Below are 12,813 nucleotides of genomic sequence, written 5' to 3'. Positions count from 1 at the left end.
AATATATATATATATATATATATATATATATATATATATATGCCTATGTATAAACTTGTGCAGAACTGCACAAGAGTTCTTTTAGTTATTTTATATATGGATAAGAGTGAAAAAGTCGTTTGGCTGTATAAAAAACACACCGTTCTCAAGTGACGGATAAACGAGGAATTAGCGATTTGATAAAAGCAAAACAAAAGTAAAGGTAGAAACGATGAATAGAGACTATTACCGAGAGAGAATTAAGGCTCTCTAAAATGCAGGAATGTGATTTATTTTTATCTTTTGTTTTCCTTTTCTTTAATTTATTACGAAAATAATTTTAAAATCAGAATTACATCTTTGTTATATATCGTTACGCTATAAAAACCCAGTACAAAGCAATGTAGACGACAAAGAAACTGAAAAGTATGTAATCAAGTGTGTAATTTTATCCTTAATAAAAACTGATCGATGTGATCAATTCAGTAAAAAGTAAGGAGTAAATCTATAAAAAAAGAAGAAAAATACGGGTAGGAATGAAGACCTATTTTGAGATCGGTTTATATATATATATATTTATTTTATTTTATCAAACATTTTTTCTACTGTATTGAATTATTATAATTTAATCAGTAATAAAATATGAAATCAAAATCACCAAATACAGTACATAAAAAAGTAAAGGCACTTACCAACTGTATTGCTTTCGAAGTCAGTACTTCATCGGCAGCAATTAAAATTAAAGATTATATATAAACAATATCCGCATGTAGGGTTTTGTCATTTACTATTAAATCCTCTATCCTGTACCATGACATGACACGAGTGATACTTCTTTTTGAAATATTATGATACTATGATATCAATTCTATCAATTTATATTTCGAACCATCGTATTCTATTGATTTATTTATTACTTTATATTTATTTTTAAATTTGTTGGTATAGTATTTTTGCAGGATATAAATTTCTCTGTTATTATTATTATTTATTTCTACTATATCAAAATTATTGTGTATATCAATAATAATGGTATTTTTTGATATTTTTAAAGATGATCCGTTACATTTGAAAATTGACTATTACCTCTTTTAAAATTATAAAAAAAATATAGAGAGATAGAGGGTTTAATAGTAAATGATAAAGCATTTTAGGCGGATATCTTTTATGTGTAATTTATAACTTTAACTGCTGACGATAAACTATTGACTTAGAAAGCGCTACAGATGGTAGATCTTTTACTTTTTAATGTTCTTTATCTGATGGATTTCGTTTTATAATTTTATTATTATTAAATTTTATATTTATTCGTATGTGAGTGTGTTTTCATTGTGTGGTTTCTAATTTCTTCTTGAGATTTTTTTTTAATTTCGTTTACATTGTTAATACAAGGTCAGTATTATTCGTATCTTCGTGAGTTGCTGATTAACAAAAGTTTCAGATTTCTGGTGTGTTGTATAAATAAAAAATTAATAATAATAATAATAATTAAACTATTCCGTTTAGTGAACTCCTGTATACTGGTTACAAATGTTAATTTCGACCTTACGGTGTAAAATATTCAGTTTTTATTATTGGATTATTTGGTGAATAATCAAAAATGAAAAAGAAACAATCATACAGGAAAAAGAAAGATAACATGAAGAAATGTATCTCAAAAATACGACAAGAAGATGAATATGAAGAGGAAGAAAATGTTAAGAAAAAAGGAAGAATACAAAGATTAAGGGAAGATGATATACATAAGAGGAAGAAAATATTAAAACCAAAGAGAGAATAAAAAGGAAGAAAATGTTACAAACAAAGAAATAATAAAATCATCAAGAGAAGATGATAAATGTAAAGAGAAGAAAACGTTAAGACCAAGAAAAGAATAAAAAGATTAAGAGAGGATGATGAATATAAAGAGAGAGAAAATTTGAAAATTAGAGAAAGTGTACACAAAATAAGATCAGAATTATATAAAACCAAAGAGCAATTTAATGATTGACGACAAAAAACAAATACACGAAATGGTGATCTACCATTTCGGGATTTCCCATTTAGGGATTGTCCAACAATATCAGAGAAGTAATGAACTAAAAGATAAGAATTTTTTGCAATTTATTAAAGATCCGGCATGTATGCCTCAGTATATGTTGTACTTGTGAGGATCTAATTTTTAGTCACTCTGTAGTTTTAATTTTAATGCAGATAAAAAATTAAACATAAATTTCAGAATAATTAAATAAAATTAAACAGAAATTAAACTAGAAAATCCAAAAATAATACGATTTTAATTATAGTTTTTAATTAATATTAAATAATCACTTGTTTCACCAAATCTATTACATATAAACATATGTAATATGCATATTAAATTACATATACACGTTTTTAAAAGTAAATAAAATTTTATCTCACGAATAATTTCCGATTTTTTTCATATTTTTATTATTATTATTGAATAATTATTTATTGTAAATTTTTTTTACAATAACGGGTTAATAATTATTAATAAATCAATCAATATATTTAAATTAAATAAAAGTTAAAAAAATAAACTAAAAAAAAAAGTTAAAAAAAGAAAAGGCGATGAAGTCTGATTCGAACCGATGTGCCTTCTCCTTATAAGATCCAAATATTTTATTAATTAAAATTTAATTTGGCTATAACTCTGGAACCAGTGAAAATAAGTACCACTTATATCGTTGAAGAGCTCTCAATGAGAGCTTATTATTGCAGTTAAGAAAAAGTCCAAAATCCAAATTTTTTCGGATTTTGAACTTTTTTGGACACTTTTGGTTCAATCGATTGCAATAAAAAGAGGAGATGTGCAACTAGATGTTACCACAGTCCTAAATCCAAAATTCCAACATACTACGACTGATTGTTTTTGAGTTTACGAGATACATACGTACGTACATACATAAATAGGTACGTAAAGACGTCACGCCGAAACTAGTCAAAATGGATTCAGGGACGGTCAAAATGGATATTTTCGTTGAAATCTGAAAACCGACATTTTTCGCGATAACAATACTTTTTTTACTTCACACAAGGAAGTAAAAATGGAGGTTTAATTTAAGGATCAACACGCAATCGCAGAAGTAAATATACCCGATGACGATAAATTTAACTCGAGCTATTTTTTTTGTCGGAGGAAGGAGGTGGAGGAGAAAGGAATAAGGTTTTGATTAAAAACAATGTAGCCGATTGAAATTTAACGACTTCCATATTCTGATTACATCCTATAAGAAATCAAAGGAAGTACACTACTTCCTCTGTAAAAGTATATGGGAAAAATTTAATAATCTTATGGGAAATATCCTCCTCTATGAATCATGAGACCTTGCCGTTGGTGAGGGGGCTTGAGTGTTCAGGGATACAGAGTAGCTGGACCGAAGGTGCAACCATATCGGAGAGGTATCTGTTGAGAGCCAGACTAAGGAATGATTCCTGAAAGAGGGCAGCAGCTCTTTCAGTAGTTGTTAGGGGCGTGAGTCACAATGACTTAAACGGCCGTATCAACATCACTCAGTTCTCTGAGTACTGCGCAGCTGAAAGCAATGGAAAACTACAGCTGCTTTTTTCCAAGAAAATGTGGCTCTCTGCATTTTCACATAGCAATAATGGAGGCGCCTTCCTTGGAAAAATATTCCGGAGATAAAATAGTCCCCCGTTCGGATCTCCGGGTGGGGACTACTAAGGAAGGGGTCACCAGAAAATTAAAAAATAACATTCTACGAGTCGGAGCGTGGAATGTTAGAAGCTTAAAAAAGGTTGGTAGGCTAGAAAATTTAAAAAGGGAAATGGATAGGGTGAATGTGGATATAGTAGGAATTAGTGAGGTTCGGTGGGAAGAGGAAGGCGACTTTTGGTCGGGTGATTTTAGAGTAATTAATTCAGCGTCAAATAATGGGCAGGCAGGAGTAGGTTTCGTGATGAACAAGAAGATAGGGAGGAGAGTGGAGTATTTCAAAACGCATAGCGATAGAATCATTGTAATAAGGATAACATCAAAACCTAAACCGACAACGATTGTTAACGTTTATATGCCTACAAGCGCCCATGATGATGATGAGGTAGAGTGTGTATACGAAGAGATTGATGAAGCAATTAAACACGTAAAAGGAGATGAAAATTTAATAATAGTTGGAGATTGGAATGAAAGCATTGGAAAAGGCAAGGAAGGAAATATAGTGGGTGAATACGGGCTGGGCAAAAGGAATGAAAGAGGGGACCGACTTATAGAGTTTTGCACGAAGTATAATTTAGTAATTGCCAACACCCAATTTAAAAATCATAATAGAAGAATATACACTTGGAAAAAGCCAGGCGATACTGCAAGGTATCAGATAGATTATATCATGGTTAAGCAAAGATTTAGAAATCAACTCGTTGACTGCAAAACTTACCCTGGAGCAGACATTGATAGCGACCATAATTTGGTGATAATGAAATATAGATTGGGGTTTAAAAACCTGAAGAAAAGTTGTCAGATGAATCGGTGGAATTTAGAGAAGCTTGAGGAAGAGGGGGTAAAGAAGATTTTTGAGGAGGACATCGCAAGAGGTCTGAGAAAAAAAGATAAGGTAGAAAATGTAGAAGAAGAATGGGAGAATGTTAAAAAGGAAATTCTTAAATCAGCAGAAGCAAACTTAGGCGGAATAAAGAGAACTGGTAGAAAACCTTGGGTTTCAGACGATATATTGCAGCTGATGGATGAACGTAGAAAATATAAGAATGCTAGTGGTGAAGAAAGTAAAAGGAACTATCGGCAATTAAGAAATGCTATAAATAGGAAGTGCAAACTGGCGAAAGAAAAGTGGATTAAAGAAAAGTGTTCAGAAGTGGAAAGAGAAATGAACATTGGTAAAATAGACGGAGCATACAGGAAAGTTAAGGAAAATTTTGGGGTACATAAATTAAAATCTAATAATGTGTTAAACAAAGATGGTACACCAATATATAATACGAAAGGTAAAGTCGATAGATGGGTGGAATATATTGAAGAGTTATACGGAGGAAATGAATTAGAAAATGGTTTTATAGAGGAAGAAGAGGAAGTTGAGGAGGATGAAATGGGAGAAACAATACTGAGATCTGAATTTAAGAGAGCATTAAAAGATTTAAATGGCAGAAAGGCTCCTGGAATAGACGGAGTACCTGTAGAATTACTGCGCAGTGCAGGTGAGGAAGCGATTGATAGATTATACAAACTGGTGTGTAATATTTATGAAAAAGGGGAATTTCCATCAGACTTCAAAAAAAGTGTTATAGTTATGATACCAAAGAAAGCAGGGGCAGATAAATGTGAAGAATATAGAACAATTAGTTTAACTAGTCATGCATCAAAAATCTTAACTAGAATTTTATACAGAAGAATTGAGAGGAGAGTGGAAAAGTGTTAGGAGAAGACCAATTTGGTTTCAGAAAAAGTATAGGGACAAGGGAAGCAATTTTAGGCCTCAGATTAATAGTAGAAGGAAGATTAAAGAAAAACAAACCAACATACTTGGCGTTTATAGACCTAGAAAAGGCTTTCGATAACGTAGATTGGAATATAATGTTCAGCGTTTTAAAAAAATTAGGGTTCAAATACAGAGATAGAAGAACAATTGCTAACATGTACAGGAACCAAACAGCAACAATAACAATTGAAGAACATAAGAAAGAAGCCGTAATAAGAAAGGGAGTCCGACAAGGATGTTCCCTATCTCCGTTACTTTTTAATCTTTACATGGAACTAGCAGTTAATGATGTGAAAGAACAATTTAGATTCGGAGTAACAGTACAAGGTGAAAAGATAAAGATGCTACGATTTGCTGATGATATAGTAATTCTAGCCGAGAGTAAAAAGGATTTAGAAGAAACAATGAACGGCATAGATGAAGTCCTACGCAAGAACTATCGCATGAAAATAAACAAGAACAAAACAAAAGTAATGAAATGTTGTAGAAATAACAAAGATGGACCACTGAATGTGAAAATAGGAGGAGAAAAGATTATGGAGGTAGAAGAATTTTGTTATTTGGGAAGTAAAATTACTAAAGATGGACGAAGCAGGAGCGATATAAAATGCCGAATAGCACAAGCTAAACGAGCCTTCAGTAAGAAATATAATTTGTTTACATCAAAAATTAATTTAAATGTCAGGAAAAGATTTTTGAAAGTGTATGTTTGGAGTGTCGCTTTATATGGAAGTGAAACTTGGACAATCGGAATATCTGAGAAGAAAAGAATAGAAGCTTTTGAAATGTGGTGCTATAGGAGAATGTTAAAAATCAGATGGGTGGATAAAGTGACAAATGAAGAGGTATTGCGGCAAATAGATGAAGAAAGAAGCATTTGGAAAAATATAGTTAAAAGAAGAGACAGACTTATAGGCCACATACTAAGGCATCCTGGAATAGTCGCTTTAATATTGGAAGGACAGGTAGAAGGGAAAAATTGTGTAGGCAGGCCACGTTTGGAGTATGTAAAACAAATTGTTGGGGATGTAGGATGTAGAGGGTATACTGAAATGAAACGACTAGCACTAGATAGGGAATCTTGGAGAGCTGCATCAAACCAGTCAAATGACTGAAGACAAAAAAAAAAAAAAATGGGAAATATAATCTTATAATATAACATATACATTAAAAGATTCTTGTCATATTTATATAATTAAAAGAGCTTTGTTAAAAAAATAAATAAAAAATTAATATCATCAAAAATCGTATACAACTTATTTGTATAAATATAACAGATTTCATCGTACTTTCTGGTATGGAAATATCTTTAATATTAAAATTTTGTCTAAAATTACGAATTTAAGAACGCATGAAAGTGGAAGATTGCTAATGCCCCCAAATACTGACAATTTATTATATGTGAAAGCTTAAAAAATATAAGATATTAAGCTAAAAGTATATTTTTAAAGAGAAAGGAAAAAGGATTCAGTAAGAATATTATTGAACTATACCTTACATGATGCACCTTCAGTATCATTTCCTCTTTCGTTGCCTCAAAACAGAATTCTGTGAGAGTATAACAAGGGAGGAGACTGGAACTTCCATTTCCTTTAGAACAGTTACGTGAATATTAATTAGCCTGCGGAAGAATGCGGGGGATAGAGAGAGAGAGAGAGTGAGAGAGAGAGAGAGAGAGAGAGAGAGAGAGAGAGAGAGAGAGTGAGAGAGAGTGAGAGAGAGAGAGAGAGAGAGAGAGAGCGAGAGAGAGAGAGCGAGAGAGAGAGAGAGCGAGAGAGAGAGAGTGAGAGAGAGAGAGAGAGAGAGATTGTGTGTGTGTGTGAGTGGGATAATGCAATTGTCTCACAGGTATCTGGTGCAGTTTGCACAGAGTGTTCTGTTATTTAGAACCCGAAATCTATGATGACCAAGAAAGAGAGAGAGAATAGAAGTCAAAATTTTAATGGAGTAATTATATTTCGAGTTCTACCGGAATTGTCAGTGATTAACTGCAGCATCTACGCTTAGGCATACAAATATTATTTTTAAAATGTGGATGGTGATCTACGCTCATCAACTAGCGATGTAGTATATACTTCTGTAACTTTTCAATAGTTAATCCCTTTTAAAATAAGTAAAAAGTTGAAGAATCCATTACCGAAGAATCTAAAAATTTCTTCAGGTATGAAAATGACATTGATAATTATAGATCTGTTCCGTCGACTTTTTACTATTATAATGAATCAGCTATCTTTTTTGCTAAGAAATTTAGAAGTCTCTACACTTCTAATGATATGATTTCAACAAAAGTAAATTTTAATTACGATTGTCTCAGTGACGGAACTGTAACAAATAACGAGGTTTTTTCAGCAGTTTCTAGTTTTAATGATGTGTGGTACGGGTCCGGATAATATCCATCCGACATTTATAAAAAAATGCTCTTCTTTTTACTTCTTTGTACAACGTAAAGGAAATATTGTGATCGCAAAAAATTTCGGTTTTCAGATTTCAACGGAAATATGCATTTTAACCATCCCTGAATCCATTTTGACTATTTTCGGCGGTATGTATGTATGTATGTATGTGTGTGTATGTACGTACCCTTGCATAACTAAAAAACGATTAGCCGCAGCATGTTGAAATTTTGGATTTAGAACTGTTTTAACATCTAGTTGTACATCTCCCCTTTTGATTGCAATCGACTGAACCAGAAGTGTCTAAAAAAGCCCAAAATCCAAAAAAAATTGGATGTTGGACTTCTTCTTAACTGCAGTAATAAGCCGTTAAAGAGAGCTTTTCAACGATATATCAAAAATGGTACTTATTTTCATTGGTTCCAGAGTTACAGCCAAATAAAATTTTAATTAATGAACAAGGGAAGACACATCGATTCGAATCAGACTTAAGCTCCTTTTTTTAAATTTAAATAGATCGATTTATTAATCCATTCATATAATTCATTAATCCATGATTGTAAACATTTTTTACAATAAATAATTATTAAATAATAACAATAAAAAATATATGAAAAAAATCAGAAGTTATTTGGGAAATAACATTTTATGTACTTTTAAAAATTGCGTATATGTAATTTAATAGGCAATATTACATATTTGTATATGTAATAGAGTTGGTGAAACATTTGATTATTTAATATTAATTGAAAATTATAATTAAGAATCGTATTATCTTTGGATTTTCTACTTTAATAATCTGTTTAATTGTATTTAATTATTCTGGAATTTCTGTTTAATTTTATGTACATTAAACTTATCTACAGAGTGACTGAAAAATAGACCTTCACAAGAACAAAATATGCACGAAGACTTACATACGCGATCTTTAATAAATTAGAAAAAAGTCTTATCTTTTAGTTCATTACTCCTGCTGAATTAATAATTGTATAAATTTTTGATGTTAATAAAAATTATTATTTCAGCAATTGTGTAATTGTCACACTTTATTAAAGAATTGGAGGATCGTATCTCACTTTCAAATGAAATAAGTTTAAATGAAGTGCAGCAAAAAATGTGTATATGTAATTTAATAGCCGTACAAGGAAGTTATGTTGTGTCCAAATCACATTTTTTTGTATCATTTTTAACAGAACTATTTAATCTATGTCTTTCAACTAGAACATTTCCTTAATGTTTAAAAGTTTAATTTATTACTCCAATACATAAAAAAGGTGGTATTTGATATTAATAATTACCGTTCCCCATTAATAAGTGTAATGTTTTTGCTAAATTAACTGACTACCTTGTTTGCAATAAAATTAAATCATATAAATCGAAATTGTAGCACAACATAATGGATTTCTTGCACTTCGAAATTTACTGGTACGAATCTAAGCAAATACACTGAAAGTATTGTTAACTTTGTTACCAATGGTTATAAATTGGATACAATTTATACTGACTTTAAATGTACCTTTTATGTGGTTAATATTGATTTACTTGTAAGAAAGATAGATATTTTTTGTATTCGTACATGCTAATTTACTGACTTGGTTTGCTTCTTTTCTTGTTATTAGAATTCACTATGTTAAATTAAATAATTTCATTTCCGATCCAATAAAAGTTACTTCAGGTGTTGGGTCAAGTCCACTCTTTTTCATTATTTGTATAAATGATTCTTGTCAAAAACTATAACATTCTAAATGTTTATTTTTTGTCGATAACTTGAAAATTTATTAGGAGATTGCTAATCTCAATGATCAACAATTTTTACAAATTGATTTAAATTCGTTAATTGAATGGTGCAGAGAAAGTGGACTTTTATTGAATGTTAACAAATCCTTTAACATATCTTTAGGTAGAGATACTTCACATTTTAATTATAATTTAGATATGTTTCACGTGTTTCGAATATCAAGGATTTAGATGTTACTTTTGATAGCAAATTTTTTTTTTAAATTCACATTGAATTTACTGCACCAGAAAGTACTAAAAAAATTAACTTTATCGAAAATTCTCTAAACATTTAAAAAATATCGTTACATTTAGGACAGGTTTTCTTTTGAGAATAGATTACTTTTTTAAAATAACAGGTCAAATTTGTATTAATAGCAACTTATTGAAGGTTATAGAGATACCGGGGTTTATGGAATTTTGGTACAATAAAATTGTTTTAGACATTTCCATTTCTGGTGACCTTGTTATTACTTGAGAAAAAAAACGCCAATAATGGGAAAATCATTGACCTAAAACTTAAAAATTGAGGGAAGGTATTGAGAAAAGATTGGTTAGTAATTATTTAAGAAGGCATTTTAGGTTTTTTTTTTGTGCGGATATAAATTTAAGTTAGTTGATAAAGCTGTCAACCAGGATAATCTTCTTTAACCTTTTTTCGGTTTTTTGACGAAAATTTTCAATTGCGTAATCAAATTATGTTGGTTACCTAAAACCATAGTTGAAAAAGGATCACCACTCAACATCTTACCATTATTATGCGGCGAGTAATAAACGTCAATCTGCAAACACATTGTTACTTGTCTTAGGTACCCGTGTATGCTATATGAATTATACAAAATAAATTTCATTCGTATTTGAAAGACTGAATGATACATTTACACCAATTTTACTACGTATTACAATATGCAACCGTATATATGTTTTATGTTTATATGTATATATGTGAATTAAATTGTATGATAGTAAATTAATAAATTGTCTTTTATAATCATATTTTTTAATTTATAATATACATTTAATACGAAATCAAATGAAATGTTATTTACGAAATGATTTATTTCACTTTTCTAAAAATGTTTACTGTAATAAGTAAATCACTAAAGCAGGCTAATTATATTTAAACAGTATCAATAAACAAAACTAATTTACAAGTAAAAATGCCTTAAATTTTTATACCTTTTAAACATGAAATTAATATAAATACTAAAAAAAATGTTATGGGAATTATGTAAATAGTGTTTAGTACGTGCTTACTATCATAACCAACGGCATAGTTCTATTTAGCGTTAAAACTAAAGTAAATAATTAAATTAGTCGTTTAAATGATAATTATTTTTTTATTGTTTCACTTACCGGAAGTGGATTTACAAAGGGCTTTTTTAAGACCTTGATGCTTTTTGTTCAACGCTATTCTTTTCAAAAATATTGTCTTTATTGCATTACTTAATTCAGTTACATAATTTATTGAAATTAGTTATGGTATTTTAAAAATTTTTTACATCTTTTTAACGGTTATATCCGGTTATTTGCTGTTTAAATATGCTTATTTCTTTCTATAAAGAATGGTGCATATAAAATTGAAAAGTAATTTTGAAGTTAAACTGGGGTTGTACGTACATACACGCAGGTGCGCATATGTGTATTTATATAAAAAAAGATCTTTGTATTCCTGTCAGGAAGAACATTTTTAATAGCTTTTGACTATTTGGTTTATGTCAGGGTTATTTTTTATATTTTTTATTTATTTATCTTTTTTAATATAACTGTTATCAACAGTTATCTTACTTCCGTTCTCTGATATATTTCAAAGCTGGTTCAAGTTCGTGTGGACTAAAAGGTTTTCTTATTTTACAGGATCCGAAGGAATTTTTATAATTTTTTCTAAATACACCGAAAGAGCAAGAGGCGAATATTTTAGAATATTTTTATTATAATACAATGTATATTTTTATAAAATGAATTAAAAAAATAATTAGCTGCATTCTATTTGTACTTGGTTACCAATAAGAATAAATAAATAATTTATCATTGACTTGGTTGAAACAATCAACCGTTTTATAAGTAAAAAAGGAGTATTTAGATAAAAAATAAGTAACCTAATATTTACATATTAGATTCATTCTAGCTTCGGCTATGAATCAGCTAGAAATTTTTCAAGGTAAACTTAAGTTTTTTTTTCTTTTATATTACAATTGCTTTTATAGTAAAATTACAGGAAAGGAGATGACAATAATTTAGCTTAAAATTTTATTTAAAAAATAATTTAATATAAAGTATGGTTTACACCAAAAATAATGTATAGGCGCGACTACCTTTGGTAAGGCGACATTTTACTGTACATTAAAAATATTAAAATTATAAAGAATAAACAATATTAAACAAATCAATTAAAACTCATTATTTTACTGAAATTAATATTTTAATAAATTAAAATATACTTATTAAGAATTAATTTCTAATATTTCTAATTTTAAATAGGATAATCTAAAATAAATATGTAATTTATAGGAGCCAATTGTCATCCTTGAAATTTTACTGCTAATTTTATTGTTGATTAATTTTCGTTGTTGATTTTTTTTTCTATTACGTACAATTTTTCAAGGGTATAGATTTGAGAATGTGTTTATTTTTCTTAATGTGAACAGAGTAATTCGATTTTTTGTAAATCTATATTACTTTCAACGAATATAGCTAGAATAGCTATATTAAAATCGGCGATCATGTCGAAAATGGGGTATCGGGTTTATTGTAAATGTTTACGTTTTAGGGTCCAATTACTTCATCTAGATCAAATAAACATATGTATGTGCGTACGTATGTTTGTCGCACTGCTTTGGCCTTACATCTTAGAATTGGTCCGAACCGATTTTCTTGAAATTTGGCTCAAATATTTTATATACTTGATCATATTAATTGATATATAAATGAATATATATTGATCATATTAATTTTTTCAAAAAACTCGTTAGGTGGTGGGGAATATCACTAAACCCGATTTCGTTTTTCTTCAGAGGGATTTTGGAAAAAAAAATTATTAAAAGAAATTTGTTACCTACAATGCATAAATAAATAATCCAAAAACATAAAAAATATCAACCCTTACCTCTTAAAATTGAAATATATGTTTTTTTACCTTCGGTTTAAGTACTTTTCAATAATTAGTTGATACTTTATACTTCATATCTATAGCTATCAAGAAATGTCCACAG

General features: G+C 29.4%; 1 protein-coding gene across 6 annotated transcripts in view; it reads left to right on the top strand.

Moving 5' to 3' along the window:
• Window positions 1-12,813, top strand: part of LOC142319528 (aquaporin-like) — a 246,385-nt gene that overhangs the window by 151,892 nt on the left and 81,680 nt on the right. Inside the window, exon 1 of one of the 6 annotated variants that reach the window (XM_075356914.1) lies at window positions 11,723-11,762. The exons of the other annotated variants lie outside the window; for them this stretch is intronic. Within the exon in view, the coding sequence (XP_075213029.1) occupies window positions 11,738-11,762 (25 nt within the window). The 5' untranslated portion in view covers window positions 11,723-11,737. Of the gene's footprint in view, window positions 1-11,722; window positions 11,763-12,813 lie in introns of those variants that run through there. 6 annotated transcript variants of the gene reach the window in all.

The sequence above is a fragment of the Lycorma delicatula genome, chromosome 2 (genome assembly GCF_047948215.1).
Source record: "Lycorma delicatula isolate Av1 chromosome 2, ASM4794821v1, whole genome shotgun sequence".
Lineage (NCBI taxonomy): Eukaryota > Metazoa > Arthropoda > Insecta > Hemiptera > Fulgoridae > Lycorma > Lycorma delicatula.
The sequence above is the reverse complement of the archived record's forward strand: the minus strand, read 5'-3'. Positions and strand labels throughout refer to the sequence as shown.